At 36.5% G+C, this 21,543-nt stretch overlaps 1 protein-coding gene across 26 annotated transcripts in view; it reads right to left on the reverse strand.

Annotated features, from left to right (window-relative positions):
- The window catches only part of LOC124427280 (ephrin type-B receptor 1-B), a 159,037-nt gene that overhangs the window by 49,605 nt on the left and 87,889 nt on the right, over positions 1–21,543 (reverse strand). For all 26 annotated transcript variants that reach the window (XM_046969987.1, XM_046969990.1, XM_046969983.1 and 23 more), the window contains exon 3: positions 16,744–16,823. In XM_046969987.1, the coding sequence (XP_046825943.1) occupies positions 16,744–16,823 (80 nt within the window). The remainder of the gene's footprint in view (positions 1–16,743; positions 16,824–21,543) is intronic.

The raw sequence follows: 21,543 nt of genomic DNA on the forward strand, positions 1-21,543 counted from the left end.
CACGAGTTTTATCGGTGAAGTGGGTCGCGACTTAGCTTCTTTCTTGTTCGTCGATCTTGAGATTTTTTTTCTTATTTTATTCTGATTTAAAAAATAGGTTACGACTGTATGCTCGCGATGTAGTATACATAGTTAAATTCACTATCTCTTTTTTGACTTTTAGATTAAAGTGTAATAGACGAACTGAACGATAACGAAGGGCTCTCTCCACGTTTTAATTAGGTTAACTGAAAAGTTCGTAAGTAAAGATTGTCGAACGTTTATAATGTTGAACGTTACGGAGAGAGAGAGAGAGAGAGAGAGAGAGAGAGAGAGAGAGAGAGAGAGAGAGAGGGAGAGAGAGAGAGAGGGAGAGAGAGAGAGAAAGAAAAAAAAAGAAAAAGAGAAAGAAAAGGAAAGAAAGAAAAAGAAAGAGAGAAAGAGAAAGAGAAAGAGAAAGAGAGAGAGAGAGAGAGAGAGAGATCGAACTTTTTTTTCTTCAATGATATAATACATGAGCAGCATCTCTTTAAATCGTTGAATTATTTCAACTATCATAACGAAAATCTTAAGAGGAAGATAATAAACATGAGATTTGGCGAATGGTGAAGGTAAGGCGAACAGTATCAAATGATTTTGAGGTGATCCTAACGACTTACGATACGGTACATTGTGAGTTAAGACGCTTTCGGAGAAGAGACGTGTAATGGTTAAGAAGGAAAGAGGAAGAGAAAGAGGCAGAAACAGAGAGAGAAGGTTCTTTCGCTCTCCTTATCGATCGAGACCTGCGATTTGTTTCTGTTCCGCAGTGTCTCGATGAGAAATCTGTAATCGATACTTTCCGTTCGACGTGCGTGGCTCCGCTCGCGACGTTCGCGTCTATGCAAAACGACTTTCTATCTGTTTCTCCCTCTTCCTCTCCCTCTCCATTGCTCCTTCTTCTCTCTCTCTCTCTCTCTCTCTTTCTCTCTTTCTCTTTCAATAGTCTACAATTTTTACGATGCAGACTGCAACGTGGGAATGTGATTTCTTTGCTAAAGCAAAGAAGGAAAAGAAAAAAAAAACACAAAACAAGAAAAGAAAAGAAAAAGAAGAAAAAGAAGGATTGTGTCATCGAAAAAACACGCAAAGATCGAATTGTCGAATCTCCAAGAAACGATCTGTTTAATTAGTTCATCGATTCGTAATAAATATTTGTATGGATCGATTCAAAGGGTTACGTCATAAGTTATACTGAAACTTTTACTCTCTCTCTCTCTCTCTCTCTCTCTCTCTCTCTCTCTCTCGTATTCGACGTAATCGACGAAAGAACGAAAGATATCTTTTAATCGAAGAATGAAAGGAAATATTGAGTGATGGGTGTTAGTCGAACGAACCGGAAACTCGATTACAATGTACCGAGAATTCTTGCGAGTTTAGTTTATTCGCGAAAAAAAAAAGAAAAAGAAGAAGAAGAAGAATGACCGATGCACGTGGAAGATAGAAAGAGAGAAAAAGATATGGCGCCGTCGGAGGAGATAAGAGACTCGCCGAAGATAAACAGGGTTACATTGACGATCGATAAAGTTTCACATGTGAGAAACCTGTCTCGAATTTCCGTCTTATGGAAAGAGAGGGTGAGAGAAAAAGAGAGGAAGAGAAAGAGAAAGAGAGAGAGAGAGAGAGAGAGAAAGAGAAATAGAATCCAATTTCCGTTGCACGACACGAGACCAACTTGGCGATCGATTATTCTTAATCGTCCTTTAAGTATGTACAACCAAATGTGTGTGTGTGTATGTAAAAGAGAGAAAAAAATAAATAGTAGATCTTAAAATCGAGATCCATGTTTATTCTGATAATCCTGGTTTCCAAAGATCGGATCGATAAGTGATTCAACCTTTTCGTGTCTTTACTTAACAAAGATATTAACACATTTGAAACCGTTAACCCGTGAGTAAATAGTCCTATGTCATTTAAAAATGTTTAATTGAATACCGGTAACATAGTCCTACGTAGTCATGAATATGTAAGTAGAAAAAATTGGGAAACCTAGAGATATTACATTTATTTGCAGATATTGTAAACTATCGATGCAGACAATAATGTAAAAATTATTGTTTTGTTTTGAATACGATATTACAGAAGATTAAATATTATTAAAATATTACATTTTAATTCGTTAAATTGTTTGTTTCAATTTCTTTTTAACTTTATCAATTTTATTATTTAAAAATATATTGAATCGCAATATTGTTTCTTAATTTAGTAATATGCTCTATATTTAGAGTTATTATTATTATTATTATTATTATTATTATTATTATTATATTATATTATATTATTATATTATTATTATTATTATTATTAAATACAACGTAATGTTATTATGTGAAAAAATACGTAAAAAAAATGATTATTAAATTTTATATTATAGTAAATTCATTATATTCGTTTCCAAAGAAAAATAAAATAAATTTAATGAATTTAAAGAGTTCTTTCTATTTTCAGTAATTTTTTATCAAACAATTAACTTTTTCTTTTTTTTTTAATTTTAAATAATAAACGACTTTAAGCATGATATTAAGAAAGAATAATTTTTATATTTACACATATTGAATATATTCACATTTCTATATTCAGAACGTCAGGATATTAATTTGAATATAGATTTTTGAAAATTATTATTATTTTTATTATTATATATATATATATATATATATATATATATATATATATATGTATATATATAATATTTGATATTTAGGTAAGCATTGTGTTGACTGACAAATGGCGATCGCGAATGTAGTTAAAATTTTTCTTTTCTTCATTTTTTTTCTTTTCTAAATAGTCGAAGAGCCACCGAAGTTCTTCCTCCACCGTTGTCATCGTTGTCGCGAAGAGTGTGTAAATCAAACACTTATCTGGCTAATAAATATTTAAGTTAATAGTCGGTTAGTTATCCTAGACACACCCTCAAAAGCAGTTCGATATTTATTATTTCCCTCCCTTCAAAAAGGGATCCTCGGGAAACTTTTCACAGCTGTATGATTATTACACTACGTATTCGTTCGAGACTTATTCGTGTGTGAGAATGAGAGAATGAGAGAATGAGAGAGCGAGAGAGAGAGAGAGAGAGAGAGAGAGAGAGATACGCACGCCACGTGTCTTCCTTCCCTCCTATATTTTATTTGTCCGTACCATTTTTCACGCGAACGAGTGTATATATGTATGCACGTACGTATATGTGTACATATATATTTGTAAGAGAGTTATATATATATATATATATATATTTACGTACACGAATACATCCCTTTTCGTGTATTTTATATGTATATAGAAAAAAAAAAGAAATCCCTATTACGATCACTCCTGTGGTTTTTCAACCGGAGCGGTAGAACATAAATGTCAGTGATTTAATGATTTTTTCTAAGTTACGACACTCCGTCGTTATTCTTTTTCTTTTTTTCGTTTTTATTTATTTTTATTTTTTTTTTTTTTCTATATTTGTGGAAGTCTTTCTTTCTTGTTTTAAAACGATTCTACTCTACCGTTATCGACGTCGTTAAGTTTATATTGCGCCGAGATACTATACGAAATGAATCAATTAAAGGAGTTTAGATTTAGTACTAGAGAAACGGAAATTTGTTAATCGTTTAAAATATTCGACGTTATATTTAGTTTAACGAAAAATACAATTCGAGTTATTTCGATAATATCGAACTCGAAACGAAGATATTTGAATGATAAAATAATTATTGTTATTATACGAATAAATTTCGTATGAGATTATTCAAATTTATAAATGGGAAATATACAGTAGGTAAACTCTAAAGGAATAAAATGTTAAAATTATAGAGACCAGAATTGCTACCGGCAGAATGGTAACGCGTACCTATGCGAAACCCAATCCCGTGCGTGAGTGACAGTATGTAATGTACTATTGTGACTGAAACATGTTCCAACAAATTGCTAGGGTCTCTTTATCTTTCTCTCTCTCTCTCTCTCTCTCTCTCTCTCTCTCTCTCTCTCTGTCTCTGTCTGTCTTTCTCTTTGCTCTTTCTTTTACTATCTAGAAACGTACAATGTTATAGGTGGGTACAATGTGACTACAGAAGGAGCTTCATTACTTTGTGCCTTTTACAATACATTAAAGAGATTATTTCCTTGTAAGCACTCTCAAAACGTCGTCCCGCCTCTCTCTCTCTCTCTCCCTCTCTCCCTCACCCTCTCTTTCTCTCTCTCCCTCTCTCTCTCATCCTCTCTCTCTCTCTCTCTCTCTCTCTCTCTCTCTCTTTCAGTTTCTCTAAGATAAGCGAAATACGTCATTTTTTTGTGAATCATACGACCAGGAATGCTTTTCAGCATCGATTCTCTGTCGAATACAATGAAAGTAATTTTCTTGTCTCAATTTCGCGATATATAAAGAAGGGGTAAAGGCATAGCCCGAAGGGGACAAGACGGGGGAGGGAGAGTATCAGTTAACGACTTCGATAAGCGTAAAACGCCATTCGTTGCACACGGAACGACTGCGCGTAAATTTTTTCCTCTTGCAATACGGGAAATCGTTGGCTCGATCTTCCGCGTGTTCGATTTACGGGAGAAGAAGAAGAAGAAGAAGAAGAAGAAGAAGAAGAAGAAGAAGAAGAAAAAGAAGAAGAAGAAGAAGAAGAAGAAGAAGAAGAAGAAGAAGAAGGAGAAGAAGAAGAAGAAGAAGAAGAAGAAGAAGAAGAAGAAGAAGAAGAAGAAGAAGAAGAAGAAGAAGAAGAAGAAGAAGAAGAAGAAGAAGAAGAAGGAGAAGAAGGAGACAAGGAAGAAGAAGAAGAACGTAGGCGAGCGTAACGCATGCGCGAATGCATCCTTCGACCGAAAGGTTAAGATCGCAGGAGCGTGTACGGACTAACGGATCTCAGTCGCGCGTACATTCTGCACGCTTGCGACTTGGATTAATCGATTCGGATTTTTCGACCGATAGAAAACGATAGATCGATGCTAAGGCACATTCGATAGTTCGATAAGTTAAATAATCGACATTCACTATCTACATTTACTTTTTATCAATAGAAACTATTAATACGAATACTTTCAACGATAGTGATGGTAGTAAGTATTGATGAAAATTGTCTTTTTCTCTCTCTCTCTCTCTTTCTTTCTACGTTGATTTGATAACTTTTGCGTTATGCGAGTCCATTTAAAGGACGAGAACGATGAGGAAGAGAGAAAGAATGAAGAAAGATATTAGATAGCTAAGAGACATACCGGTAGACGGGCAGTAGTCTTATGCACCGTAACGTGTATAAGATAGAAAAAGAGAAAGAGGAAGATATTATTCTCGCACAGGGTCTCGCATTCCGGGAAGGCGATTCCTGACGAGCGAGAGTCCCCGAAGACGCGGTTACCCGAGTCACATATCACCGCGTGACGTCCTCAGAATTTCGCATCCAAGAAGCGCATTTAGATGCAGATACGCCCGCGGACGAGAACGTTTAAAAAGACTTGCCACCATGCTATATATAAGAAGGAGAGAGAGAGAGAGAGAAAGAGAGAGAGAGAGAAAGAGAGAGAGAGAGAGAGAGAGAGAGAGAGATGTTTATGTATCAAAACGAGAGAAAAAAATAGAAATATATGTATATGTAAGAGAACAAGAGAAATGTGTGTAAGTGTGTATATGTGTAAGGGAAAGAGAATATATATATATATATATGTATGTATATATTTATATATATATATATATTTATATATATATACATATACATATATTTGTATATATATTTATGTATATGTATATATATTTGTAAGAGAGAAAGAAATATAGCCGAGGATGAAGAGACGAAGAAAACAGAAGAGAAGAGAGGAAAGGAAAGAAAAGGAGAAGATGAAACGATCAGATAGACCGAGTGCCACGTGCGAGAGAGACCTTTTCGCCGGAACTTCAGACGCGATCGCCACGTTTCATCAAGCCTGAGGACGAATCTAAACCTTTTTTTTCTTTTTTTCGCCACCGAGAATTCTGCCACCGAAGACGCGATTTTCTGTGTGCGTGTGCTTATCCTTATGAAAGAAAGGAAGAGAAAGAAGAAGATTTAGAGAAAGAGAAAGAGAGAGAGAGAGAGAGGGAGAGAGAGACAACACTTTTTCGGAAGCCAGATTTCTCTTAACCGGATCCTCCGTTCGCGCGAGGATGCCGTTAATTGTATCCACGTGGAGAACCAACTTGAGGAGATAACGAGTCCCTTTTGGACCCTTCCCTACTTTCCGCGAAAAAGATACCGTACACGTTCCTTCCCGTACGTGGATCGTATTCCATGGTTGACAGGATAGACTTATTTTAAAAGGATATCAGGTTAAGAAAGAAAATTACAGAGGGAGAGAGAGAGAGATTTGTTATGATCAAGAATATGATTGAAGATAATGATTAACAAGATGAATTCGATTAAATCAAGAATAATGATATGATTCGATATTGTTTGTAAGATGATCGATAATGTTTTGGTAGTATGATCAACATATATAATTCGATAGAATTTTAAAGAATTTTGGAAAATGATACTTCTTTGTTATTATATTTCTAAGGAAAATATCGTCTAATGCAAAGCTTCTCAAATTTTTCCTATCACGGAATCACGCTTGGTAAATCCTGAAATTTCAAGGGAATACCTTAAGTTATTTTATATAGTAGATAGATATTAATAGTAAATAAATAAACTGGTGGATATTAATAGTAAATAAATTATACATATGAGAGTTAAGAAAAGAAAAACAGAAAGAATATTTGTTCTCAAATTTTAATTATGTGCGAATAATAAAGTACAGTTGACAAATTCAGAAATTTCAAAAAAGTCAGAAATGTATTTATTTATAATAAATAAATTGAACAAGTAAATATAAGAGTTAAGAAAATGAAAGAAAAGAAAAAGCATTTATTCTCAAATTTTAATTATGTAAAACAAAATGCATAAAAATAATAAAGTAAACTTGATAAATCTATGAATTTCAAATGATTTATTAATAAATAACCTTGAGTTATTTTATAGGGTAGATATATATTAATAATAAATAAATTGAGCGGGTAAATATACGAGTTAACAAAACAAAAAGAAAAAAAAAGAAAAGGAAAAAGAATCCTTTTCTTTTTAAATTGTAATTATGTGAAACAAAACGAGAAAAGTAAAGTAATATTAATTCTCATAATTTTTCGGGAAATACTTATTAACTTATTGCGGAACATTCTTTGGGAAATGTTGATTTAACGTAAGTAAATACCTATGTACATATTTTTTTTTAATCTCGGTCACGGAGTATTATACCTTTGCGTGAATCTCACTGATAATATCTTTACTCGTACGTAACGGTACGCGTCTCTCTCACTCTCTTTCTCTCTTTTCTTGTCTAAAGAGTAGTCTAGAGAGAAAAGGCGTGAACAAAGTTGATCTCTCGAGGAATATTCGAGGGAATGTAAAAGGCAAACGCGTCGAATAAAAGAGCGATCGAGGGATCGAATGTCTAAATAAAATTTCAGACTACGTAGGACACAGCGCGCGCATTACGAAACGTATACGCTCGTTTAACGTTCTCTTGAAAACGACCGGTCGATCTTATCGATTTCTTCGCGCTACCTCTCTCACTCTCTCTCTCTCTCTCTCTCTCTCTCTCTCTCTCTCTCTTTCTCTTTCTCCATCTTTTTTTATTTTAGACTCTCATCGTGCATTCTCGAAATCTAGAAACTACTCGCCATACCTATTTGGGTCTATTATCGTCGACTTTTTCGTCGTCCATGTTACCGGAGATCTTACGAGATACTCGTCCACCTTCGACTCGTATATGTCGGCTCTGGACGTTCTATAATTTACTTTTAACGAGACATTCAGCATAAAGTACAAGAAAGGTACAACCGACAGCTTCCCCCTTAAAATTGTCCCGTCATTGTTTATTGGACTTTCTAATGCTCTTCGCGCATCTCTACCTTCCTCGCGTTCTCTCTCTTTCTCTCTCTCTTTCTCTTTCTCTGACGCATGCATTCGTATGGTCGATGATCGCCGGTGTTAAAAAAAGATCATCGAAAAAAAGTATAAGATAGCCGGTAGGATGACGATAAATTTTTCTCTGAAAGGAGACGATATCTCTCTCTCTCTCTCTCTCTCTTTCCCTCTCTCTCTTCCTTTACAAACTATCGATAGACGTTCGTGGAAACGGCGATCGTTTATATTCGAAGGGTCTTTCCCCCTCTCTTTTTCTCTCTATCTCTGTCTCTCTCTCTTTCTTTCTTCTTTTTCTTCTTATTTACCTCGTTCCCTCGATACGAGAAAAAATGTTTACTTTCACCGGTGCGGGTCTAATCTTCTTGTCCGAAATTGTCCCGTTTCGTTGCTCGATTAACTAATTAAGTAAGTTTATTTCCTATGGGAGGGAAGAAGCAGCCGTTTCTCGTATCGATCTTTACCGAACGAATGATTCGATTAAAAAAAAAAAAAAAAAAAAAAAGAGAGGGAGAAAAAGAAAGTACCGTTACTTCTCTACCTCATGTAGGTGTTCATCAATGGAATAGGATGCATGGATATCAATGGTACTTAATTACTTCTATGTATGTCTTCTATCTTTGTTTTTTTGTTCATTATTGTTCGTGTTTTGCATCCTGACAAAAAAAAAAGATAAAAGAGAAAAACGAAAAAACAAAAAAAGCAAAGAGAAAAAAGGGATCTCGAACGATCTCGATGGGAAACAACGAACGAAATTATTTATGTAATTAAGATGAGTAAACTTGATACTCGGGTTTGGCTTGCTTGCATGAAACTCGCGGAGACGCGGTTGAACTGATTAAAAATACATCGGAAAGAGCGTTCTCGATTAATTCCAGCGGGATGCCTTTCCCCTTCGTTTTCTTTTTTTTTTTTAAGTCGTTGGCTATCGAGAGGAGTGAGAGAGAGAGAGAGAGAGAGAGAGAGAAGAGTAGTGGGAGGATGCAGCGATGCGATCCCTCTGTATTTCGTATTCTCCCTGCCATCATCAGCCGCCCCGAGCTTAACGCGTCCTTTCCCTTTCTCTCGGCTTCTTCAAATACTTCGAGCTAATTCTGTTTGGACCGTTTGTTCTCTCTCTCTCTCTCTCTCTCTCTCTCTTTCTCTCTCTCTCTCTTTCTTTCTTTCTTTCTCTCCCCTCCTTGCCCTACGGCTCACAGTATATTAATACGAAACATCGAACGCTCCTTATTGCTTGAGCTGCTAAGGGCTAAGTACTTATTGCGTTAGAATGCTAATCCAAACTCTAGAAAACTGATTAACGGGTGAGAAGTGTCATCTTCTTTGAAGAGAAGCACCGTGAAAATATTCTAACTTGGTATATATATATATATTTTATATATGGACACCTATAAACATATATATGTATATGCTTCTTTATACTTATTCCATATACACATATTCTATTATTAGATTAGTAATAGTTTTTTCTAATTTCCTAATAAACCTTGAACTAATGTATTTCTAAATAAATTCCCCTATATAAATTTAATATGTTGTCTCCAAGAGACTCATGATATTGAACGTTCATAAATAATAAAAGTTAATTTACATTGAAAGCACTGATTTTAGGACCCATTTTAATTAGATCTTTTTTTCGGTGAGTACTATAAGTCTTTGAAATATTAGACTTCTTTTTTTATCATCAAATATAATATATATACATCATTTTCTTTTTCTCTTCTACATAATCATAATCTAATACTCCGTTAATCTCTAAAACTTAAACTTTTAAAAGACTGTGTTTAGTTTCAATTTATCGTAATTCTTATCTACGTTCTAATTCTTATCTATAAATGTTTTTATGAGACTGCCATTAATCCATCATTTTTGTATAATATCAATGAGTAAACATCTGTTTTTATATCTTGTATATTTATCAAATAATTCCAAAATTGATTTAAGAATCATGTTTAATGAAACGGAAGTAAAGATGTCGAGAATCCATTATTCGATTTTTCCTCGTAATCGTATATCCGGTTATGATATCTGAACGTCAAAAAAGGGTCGAAAAAGATGGTACCATTAGAAAAGAGACAAAGATTTCAATATTTTATCAAGGATCACACTTATCCATCCGTCGGTCTTTTATAAGAACGCTGCTAATCCTTGTTCGTGGAAAATGATTAGAAAGATGTAAGAGATGGCACGAGACACTCTTCTCTTCCCTACTATCTAGTCCATGTGCGTTTTAGGATGGAAAAGCATCACTTAGAAGAGGATTAAGAGGACCGTGAGGACTTCTCTAAGAGGATTCGAGTCACTTCTCTTTCCTTTTTTGGATTTTTCTTTCGACTCACCCTACCGATTAGTCAACAGAAGGAATAATCCTTCTGGATGTTAAAATAACGAAACAAATTTACTCAACATACTCAAGTTAAAATTCGCGTCGGAAAAACCGCAAATAAATTTTTGTTTACGATAATTGTTGACATTTTATAAAAATAATTATTTTTATCGTATTATTCAGACTCTTCTATTTAATAATATTTCGAAAATGCGTAATATCAGTTTAAAATTAATTGATGTTCTTTGAGAGATCTTTTTTTTTTGTTTTAAATTCACAGTTAAAAGCACTTTACTATATAAAATTGAATTAGACACCCGGGATGAGATATCTGATATTAATTCAAATTAAATATTCCAAATACCAGGTTATTCAATTGTAATTATATAAAAATTAGTTGTTCGCCCGAGTAAAAATACTAAAATTATTCCGTTAAAACATGTGAAACCATTTGAAAATTCGAATATATTTAAATTATAATAATTAATGAACATTTTAACGTACTCGTTGAAAATAACGATAAACAAACGTAATAAAATATTTAAAGCTTTTTACAATGCGTTATAATAAAATAAAAAAAAAAGAAAAAAGAAATATTTTCCTCGTATAGCCGGCCAATGAAAATTCATTTGAGTTTCAATTTGTGGATTGTAAAGATCGATGTTCTTCGGATCGATCTCAAGGAACTAATGTAAGGAATCGCACTAGTCGGTCTAAGGAATTTGCTCGCACAGCACTGTCGTAACGTTTCCACGTACCTAATCTCGTGGCACGTCTCAATGGCACAACGGATGCACGCGATAATCGAGAACGATCGTACTTCTACGGAACAATGATTGGCGCATGGCCGGTGTTCTCCTTAGAAGCGAATACGAGGAGAGCACTGAATAAGGACTAATCTAACGATGATAGGAATGCGCGACGCGCTTGACGTCGTTAGACGCGCCAGTTGTAATCGTCCATGGTTTCGTGCCTGATAGACGTTTCAAGTGCACGAAATTTGACTTTAGCCACAGAATACTGATATATCGAAATCAATACTTCGAAATCAATATTCAATTGTCGAATAAAATTTGTTGGAAAACAAAAACTCGTCATATTTTTTTTTTTTTTTTTTTTTTTTTTAAGTAAATGCACGTTTTTTCTGTTGTCGTTTAACTACCAGACACATAAAAATACGATTTTTCAATGTTTATTTTTATTTTATTTTTCTTTTTTTTTTTTCTGTTTTTATTGAATACTCTTACAAAATTTATTTTTACTGAATATAATATACTACGTATAGATATATGTCTATTATAACTTTTTAATTCGAAAAGTATTTCATTTTCTTTTTATATTAAAATATTATATACAGTTTTATAAAACACTGATTTTTTTTTTATTATCTTAAAGTGCGATAAATACTACTAATACAAATATTCAAATAAATATTAATAATTAACTTGCTCATCAAACTTTACACGTTGCTGCTAAAATTTCATATTGAAATATTTCGAGTATATTTTTCGGTTTTATAACAATTATAATAATTTTTCTAATTATAAATCATAATATAAAAATTCGATCATCGTTCGAATCATCGACGGTTAAGAAAGTAAATAATTATCGTAGATGGCAGATGCGGCGTAAAATGTATTAAACGGTCAATCGGCTACCAGTTATAAATGACTTAAACGTTCTAGTTAAAAGCAACACGGACAAAATTTCTGGATTATTTTTAGTCATTAAAATTATTATCAAGTATCACGGTCCACCTTAAACGATAACTCACGTTTTATGGGAATCGGATGACGTTGCTCAATCGAGACATTTGTCTCAATGCTGACATAGATATAAAGGAATTTTAAGAGCTAACTCGACGAATATCTCAAAGCAATTCTTAGTGTCTTTCGCTCTAATTAACAAAAGTGACAGATAAAATCGAATGAATATATATATATATATATATATATATATATATATATATATATATATGTATGAATCGAATGAATATATATATATATATATATATATATATATATATATATATATATAAATGTTGAGCCGTATGTGAAATTGTATCTCTGTATGATGTTTCCATTTTTCTTTCTTTTTTTTTATTTTTTTAGATAAATTCTCGAATGAGTCAAAAAGGTATATCGCAAAAAAAAATAAAGAAAGATTAGTAATACCTTCGACAACTGTCATATGTTGGTGACGTCATACGTTCACTGACTGTTTCATAATCGAAGTTTGATACTGGCATGTTTCAATCGGTCACGAGTCCTCGAGGGCTCCTGCTTCTAGTGTTCAAAATTGTTCGAAACTAAATCAATCGAATTTTTTGACGATTTTGGCCATTGACAGAATACAAGAGTTCGGATTTTCAAAACGGAATTTCTCTAACGAACAAAAATAGTCCACCTAAAGTAGTAGGTGCTTCGAGAGAGTGACTGGAACGTTCGTCAAAGCTCTTCTTTTTTCTTGTTTTTTTTCTCTTTTTCTCTCTCTCTCTTTCTCTCTCTCTCTTTCTCAGTCTTTCTCTTTTTTTCATGGGTTAGTTTATAGGAAAAACAAAACAAAAAAAAAGAAAAGAAAAGAACACAAAAAAGTGGAGTTTCCGGAGCGGCATGGTGCAAACGATCCAATGCTGTTTCCCTTCGCAAGCTGTTGCTGCTGCTGCTGCTGCTGCTACTGCTGTTGCTTGTGCTGGTGCTGCTGCTGCTGTTTGCTGCTGCTGGGCTAACCGTTTAGCACCCAAGAAAATCAACAGCAGCCTCAAAGAGCCTTTTCAAATAGAGCGTTACGCTGTTCGATTAGCGTTGGTGCACTAACGATCGAAGTTCGAAAAGGTTCGAAAAAAAGAGGACGCTGCTGGACACACGCGTGAACCTGCGTAAATTCGATTTCATGATTTTCTGTATTTTCTCTCTCTGTCTCTGTCTCTGTCTCTGTCTCTGTCTCTGTCTCTGTCTCTCTCTCTCTCTCTCTCTCTCTCTCTCTCTCTCTCTCTGTTTCTCTTCTTCTCCTCCTATTTCTCACCCTCCCTTCTTTTTATCTATCCCTTTACAAATTCGTTCCTTTTCTGTAACTTGCAATACCACAGTCGCCTTTTCTATCATTCTTGAAATTACCATTCGAACGTATATACATTTGCTGCTCATATCCCACTTATCGCCTAGTAATACCGTGTAAATTAGTAGTCGGTAGAATATGGGTCATCCATGAGGATGAAAGGAAAAAAAAGAAAAAAAAAAGGAAAAGAAACAAGATACACTCGTTCTTTGAATTAAAGGCTTAACTTCTATATTTTTCTCCCTTTACACTTTCGTTTTTTTCCTACGTAAAAAAAAAGAAAGAAAAACAATGGAAAAAGAAGAGGAAGAAATACTTAACATTCGTTAAATAATAATTAACGAAGTCGAACACACGGGAGTCGTCGTAAAATTTATTAAGTGAAGAAAAAAAAAAGGAAAAAAAAGAAAAACAAAAAATGTTAAATATCGAGAGTAACGATCGTGAAGCGAGAAAATATTCTATGTACTTATTCGTGCCGTTCCAATGAGAAAATAACGTTACGAGATGAAACTGTCTGGATCGAATTCAAAAGAACAAAACGAAGACGGTTTCTCTCGGTGTTCATTGATTCGGAACGGACAGTGATTAATAAATAAACGAACATATTCGGCGTCAGCACGTATATGTAGTACCTACCTATGTGGGTAGGTAGGTTGATAGGTAGGTAAGTAGGTAGGTGTACGTAGGTACTACGAGTATGTTTCTTTCGTTCTGAGACCGAGGGCAAGATAACTATGCATAAATACAACATAAAACGCGGTCATAAATTATGGATTCATGGAGATAAATTTGTTCGGTGGCGCTCGTGTGAGAAGAAGAATCGCTAGCTAAAGTGAGAGAGAGAAAGAGAATGATAGAGAGAGAGAGAGAGAGAGAGAGAGAGAGAGAAAGAGAGAGAGAGAGAGAAAGAGAGAGAGAGAGAGAGAGAAAGAGAGAGAGAGAGAGAGAGAAAGAGAGAGACTTCGTTCAAGAAGTCGGGATATCATACTTACAATGTGAAGGATTAAATCTTTTGTTCGTGTTTTCTTGCGTGCGAGAAAATGACGAATTCAGTTTAAAAGCAAAGAATAAGGTGCTTCGATACGAAATTTATTTTTTTTTCTTTTTCGTCTTATTTTAAGACAAAAGTGAGGAGCGAGGGTGAAGAAAGAATACAGAGAGACGATTCCGCAGTAAATAATTGTTAAAAATTGTAAATACACAAATCTATCGACTTTTTTCGGTAGTAATAATCGAAAAAAAAAATAATAAAGAAAGAAAAAGAAAAAAGAAGGAACAGGATAACGAGCAAGTTCAACATCGAAAATTTACAAAATAAAAATAAAACTATCGCTTGGAAGACCGAGGAAATCTACTCGTTGCGATCGATCGAATCATCGTCGCGAGAAGTTACCTACGTGTATCGACAACTCCACGGGAAATCTAATGATCTCGACGTTGCCATAAAACGTGCCAGGAACGGTTTATCATTACGATCTCAAACGAAATCGAGATATTCATTCGACACCCACGTAAACTCACGACCGCGACGACGACGCCATCGTGCCTAGAAACCAAATGAGATATTTGCCCTTTGTTTCACAATTTCTTTTTTGTTTTCGTTTTTTTCTTCTCTCTCTCTTTCTCTCTCTCTCTCTCTCTCTCTCTCTCTCTCTCTCCTCGAAAGTAAGTATACTATTAAATATATATATATAAAAAGAAAAAAAGAAATAAGTAAAGTTGTCTTCGGCAATCTTTTCGTTCTCTTTATTTTTTTTTCTTGTTCTATAGAGAAGTGCTATCGATAGCAATTCTATAATAACAAAAAATACCTGAATGAACTTTAAATTTGAAATTTGGAGGATGCAACAATGTATTAATGGGACCCGCGTTAATACTGTAAGTCTGGTCCCTTATGTTTTCGCGTGCAAGCTCCTTTTCTGTAGATATTATACACATATACAAAATAACATGTATAAACGTATGTACGTACTTACCTCTACAAGAGAGAAAATGGTGGTACGTCACACAGCGTTTAAATAAACGCATCCTTTCTCTCTCTCTCTCTCTCTCTCTCTCTCTCTCTATCTCTTTCTCGCTCACTCTTACCCTCGAGTTGGCGGCCGTTTCTCTAATTTGTCCGTTCAAACAAAAAGCAATTTGTTACCCAGCGAACTGACTCTTGGGCCGGTGGTACGCACGGTATGGAAAGAGAGAGAGAGAGAGAGAGAGAAGCAATCGGATGATGCGAGATCGAGAAGGATAGAGGATATACGCGAGCAGTGTGAAAAAGAGAGAAAGAGAGAGAGAGAAAGGGAGAGGAGGCGGAGGCTGATTTAAACCTGTCTGGCGGCCCGCTGCGCGCTTAACAACTGAAAAACAAACATGGCGCCGAAAGAGAAAGAGAGACAGAAAGAGCTCGCACCGGCCAGCAGGAGCCCACGTATGCCGCGCGTACCGAGACCATAAAGTGCTTCTGGTACCCCCATGGAACCCGGTTGCTTCTTCTTGCTGTTGTTTTACACCGCGGGACGTCGCTACGGACCGCGAACGTAAGTACTTTCCGTCTACCGAGAAGGTGTCGGGAAGCTCCGGAATCCTTTTCTTTCCTTCTCCCACTCTACCTTTGCTCCTTATGCCTCCTACCACGACAACAAATCCCTCGAATGCTGCTTCCGCGATTCTTCGACGTGGCACCAAGAATACGGAACGCAACACTATCAAAAGCCTTGGATCTTTTCCTTTCGAAAATTTTTCCTAGTTTTTTCTTTCGTTTTTTTATTTTATTTTATTTTTGATTAATTCGTTTATTTTTATTTATTCTTTTAGTTTTCTTTTTTTTTCGAAAGCGCCACAATAACAAATATTATCTACTTTTAACTGACATTGTTACTCAATCCATAGAAACACGGTTAGAATTTATGCTATTTTAGATTTATTACGAAACTACGATCAGAATTTCGATCCATTATCGTGAGGAGAACATACGTATTGTCGATAAATGGTTTTCGCGATATAACGTTGCCATACTTGTCGCTATCCATCATGGCGGCCATCGAAGCTTCGCCCAGGCAATCCTTTTAAAAGTTTAGATGGCAGATAAAAAGAGAGAGAGAGAGAGAGAGAGAGAGAGTGGAGAAGGGGGAGAGAGAAAGACAAAATAGTATAAAAAAATTTGACGGCAGATTCGAACATGGATTGCGACGGATTTAATGGAACGAGGTAGTGCTCTCATTTTATCTCGTTGAGGAAGGAACGAAATTCAAATGTGCCGATATACGATAAACGTTTTCTATCTCTATCTCTATCTCCTTCTTCTCTCTCTCTCTCTCTCTCTCTCTCTCTCTCTCTCTCTTTCTTCGTCGGCTCATCTTCGCGATTAATTTCGGGCGAAATATGTCGTGAGACCGAGTCAATGTTAATATTTTGTGAGTGTTTACTTACGCCAGGAGTGCTTGCTTGCGGTCCATAGGGATACCTCGTCCACTCGAGCTTCGCCTCCGTCGTTGTGTCCAGGAGAACGACTGAAATTGTAAAAAGATGCGATATGAGATTAAAGATTTCTTATTTCAATGAAAAAAAGAAAAAATAAAATATTTTATAATATTTTTATCGAAACAAACAATAATGATGATGATCATAATAATAATAACAATTATTATTGTTAATGTTATTATTATTAATATTAGTATTATAGATTATAATATAAATGTTCGACGCTATGTCGTTTTCTTCAAAGAGAACAAGGCATGTGACATATTTTAATTTTTCTTTTTCTTATTCTTTTTCTTATTCTTTTTGTTTTATTTTTCTCTTCTTTTCATCGTCATGAGAACATTGTTGAGACAGTAACGAAAGAAGGAACAGCAAGCTTAATTACGCGCGTTATAGATACGCGTCGAGAAATGAGCGTAAATACGAGCGTTACACGGAAATAATAATTGGAAGAAGGGCCGTCGTAAGTAAAGAAAAAGAGAAAGAAAGAGAAACGGAGAAAAAGACAGAGAGAGAGAGAGAGCAGAGGAGGAAGAAAGAAAGAGAGATAAATCCATTTTAGCGGGAAAGACTCGTGAGTAGTGGTGGTACACGTCGATTTAGCGCGCCGCGTATCTCGTGAATTTTAATTAGACGAGGCAGTAGTAACGACGACGACGACGACGACGACGACGACGACGACGACGATGACGACAACGTCGTGTAGGCGTACGAGCTCACGGCCGATGGAAAAGCGAGTCGTGAAGCGTTGTTCGGTAAGAGGGTTGGGTGGGTAGGAGAAGGAAGGAATGGTCTGAGAGAGAGAAGAGAGGGGGTGAGTCTGGAGAGAGAAGAAAGAAAGAGAGCTGCTACGTTCGGTCGGTTGTTTTTCGACGCTTGGAGATGTTCATCGCGCAAAAGCGAAGCACGAAGAAAGCTCAAGCTACGGAGGACGGGTTTCTCTCTCTCTCTCTCTTTCTCTTTCCCTCCCTTCCTCTCAAAATGGCGGCTTCTCGAGTGCGCGCTAAAACACCTTGCAGCTCGGCGGCTTCCGTCGCGGCGTTCCTAGGGGAGGGTGAGAAGAAGGAGTCAAGGGAATGTTGAGGAAGAGAGGGAGGTAGAAGAGAAAGCGAGAGAAAGTTAGACGAAGAGAAAAAAGGGAGAGGGAAAGAGAGAGAGAGAGAGAGAGAGAGATGAATATATATAGAGAAAGAGAGAAAGAGAGAGAGAGAAAAGGGGAAGGTAGCATGAGTGCGAGAAAGCGTATCGACCGGCACCTACACACCTCAACACAACTTCGCCCTCACCCTCCCTAACGTTCGACGCGCCACCCCAACGACAACAACGACGATGACTACGACGACGAGCGTCGTTGGCACTCTCTCTCTCTCTCTTTCTCTTTCTCTCTCTCTCCCCTCTACCTTCGGCAGCCCTTGGGTCCTTGAATTCCTAGGGCAAAGTACCCCAGCCGACGCCGTGTGCAACTCGTCTCTTCTTTTCTCCTTCGTTCACCCCCTGTCCTCCTCCGAAACACACACACGCCGGATGGAATCTCAAAGGTGAAAACTGCGTGCTGCAAAATCCATCCAGCGCCCTTCAACCGGCGGCTACCTCCTCTCTTCCCTCCAAGCTGCAGTCGCCCATCACCTCCTACCTCCCAGCCTCACTCTCTCTCTCTCTCTCTTTTTTTTGCCACCCTCGTACACGCGAGACACGCAAAATCCCAGGGGCTCTCACGCCAGACGCGAATGAGGTTTTGACGTGCGCGCGAAAATATATGCCGATGAAAGATCACATTGATATCGCACCACTTGAAAGTTAATATCGTCAGTATATTTAAGACAGAGGATTAACACCAATTTCAATTTTAAAAAGAAAAAGATCTCGTTGATCTTTATGCGTTGCGTGTTTTGTAAATTATTAAAGTCTCTGGAAAAGAGAGAAAGGGAAAGAGAGATCGATGAACGATCGTCAGGATAATCTCGGTGGATCTTCGTTGTTGAATGCACAAGCAAGCAAGCAAATAAGCTAGCACGTCTACCGAGCCGTTTCATTGCGTCTAATAGGCTTTACAGTCCGTCGGCTTGATTCGAGTGCCCTCGAGAAGTACTTTGGATATATAGGAACGCGGCGTCACTGACGACGAACCGATTTCAAGGAGCAAGATTCCACCCACTATCTATCTATCTATCTATCTATCTACCTCTGTTGCTCACGCACTCCTTGCTTAGTCCTTAATATACCTCGAGGCGGCGAAGCTTCGAGATTGACCCATTATTCGAGCGAACCAACCGGGGTGGTCTTCACTTCGGTCCATTGAGTTTCGCGCCCAACTATCTCTCTCCCCAATCGGTCTCATTCAGTGAAGTTATCTATAAATTGTTGCTTCCTCGATTCATCGGTTAAATCGTCATTCTAACGATATTCCATAAAACGACAGAAAGAAAGAGAGAGAAAGAAAGAGAGAGGGAGAGAGACGAAGACAAAGAAGAAACAAAAGAAGAACTCTGAAAAGTCTCTCTGTTCGAAAGAAAATTCTATTTGTTCGTTAATAATATTTTTTATATCGTTTTTATATATAAAAGCAACACTATTTGATTATATATCCTATCACAGATTTAGAAATGATTAAAACTTAACGGATCTCCCTGAATGAAATATATCTATGATAAGAGATGAAATCTCGTGTATATCTTCGCAACGTATTGAATTCGAAAGAGGGCCAATGTTGGAAGTAAAGAAGGAGAATTTTTTTCGAAAATCTCAGACCTTTTTTTCAGGATAACTTTTTTCCGGTCGAACGAACGAACGAGAAAGAAAGAGATAGATAGATAGATAGATAGATAGATAGATAGATAGATAGAGAGACAGAGAGAGGAGAGAGAGAAAGAGATAGAGAAAGAGTTTTAGATTTAAGATCGCGCACGTGAAAAGTCGGTAAAATTCTTTCCTCCGTGGAAAAAAAAAAAGAAAAAAAGCAGTGGCACCGGTTCGGGCGTCCTCTGAATTTTTCAAGAAGACGGTCAAAGAGCGCTTTGAAATTCCAAACGGCCTCAGGGATCGATTCGTAGCACGTACCTGCTAGAGAAGGGAGCAACCAGAGGAGAAAAAAGAAGAAAACGAAAAAGAAGAAGACGAAGAAGAAGAAGAACCAGAAGAAGAACCAGAAGAAGAGTAATAGTAGTAGAAGAAAATACGCTGCCGAATAAGAGAAAGAAAAGATAAAGATAGATAGATAGATAGATAGATAGATAGATAGAGATAGAGAGAGAGAGAGAGAGAGAGAGAGAGAGAGAGAGAAAATGAGAGAGAGTGCATACTTGTGCTCGTGCACCAGCCAACCAACACGTGCATTATATGTCGCGGCACGGCGCGAGTCGGTGCAACGGACACGTGTCACGTGACACGAGTCACTTGCATAGTCGCATCGTCGTGGAATTCCTCGAGAGTAGACGAGTTTCTCCCTATTGGATTTACGAGTCGGTGCTCAGACAACGAGACCGAGAAAATTCTCGCAAATTATGTCACTCGCAAACGAGGGAACAAGGAATTGTGTGCGTGTATGTGTGTGTGTGCGTGTGTGTGTGTGCGTGTGTGTGTGTATGTGTGTATGTGTGAGTGTGTGTGTGTGTGTGTGTGTGTGTGTGTGTGTGTGTGTGTGTGTGTGTGTGTGTGTGTGTGTGTGTGTGTGTGTGTACATATGTATATGTTAAAAGATTCGCTAAAAAAAGAATGAAGTCGATCATGTATTCATAGAAAAGATTATTACGACGTTTATATTAATCATCTCATGAACTTTTATACGATCGGTAACTTATGTAATTGCCTTAAGACGCCATATTATTAAAATAATCGAGCAACTATCTCTCTACGTAGAAGCAATTCGTTTCGTCGGATGAAATAACGACGAGGGTTTCAGCGATAAATCGAGATGGAACGTTCTTATGTTCCTTTTTTCATTTTTTTTTTTTTATGTCTCTCCCCCCCTTTCTCTCTCTCTTTCTCTTTTTCTCTACCATCCAAGGTTAGACTTCGGTTGAATACTTAAAAATCTTCGACGGAGTCCCTCGCGACTCGGCGCCATTTTTAAATCTTCGATCCTCATCCTACACTACTGAATAAAAGAAAGTTTAATCGATATATATATATATATATATATATATATATATATATGTATATATATACATACATATCGTTCGAATATAAATAATAGATCTTTTGGTTGGTACACGTTACCATCTAATCCGTTAAGGTAAAAGATGGTCGAGAATAGTAGTACCAAGATCGTGACTTTCGATTCGTTCAATTTTCTCGATAACTTCGGCAAATAGTAATTCTATTGGAGATTATAAATTTAAAAAGAAGGGCGGAGGTAAGGGGAGGAAGGGTAGAGAGGATCAAATCGGACGTCCGAGAATCATTGAATCTTATACGAGGAAACGAAAATCGAACAAAATTAATGGGAGCGAACGTTGAGACCACTTATTTGCAATATTTTTATCGTATATAAATAATCTCGCTGTAGGAAGAATAAAAAGAATATATAATAATAATCTAAAAGGATTAATGTTTGGACGTCCTCTTGGCTCTCAATGGACGACCTACATTGCGAGAGGAAATGGCACTTGCTCTAATTCTCGTTTCTATGAAAAATTTCATATCAGCGCAAGATCTCGATAAGAATTTCTTTTAAATGAAATAATACGAACAATTCTTTCTCCTTCGACGTAGTAGCATTTAGTTAATTAATTCGCCCGAAACCGAAAGTCA

This window comes from Vespa crabro, chromosome 10 (genome assembly GCF_910589235.1).
Source record: "Vespa crabro chromosome 10, iyVesCrab1.2, whole genome shotgun sequence".
Lineage (NCBI taxonomy): Eukaryota > Metazoa > Arthropoda > Insecta > Hymenoptera > Vespidae > Vespa > Vespa crabro.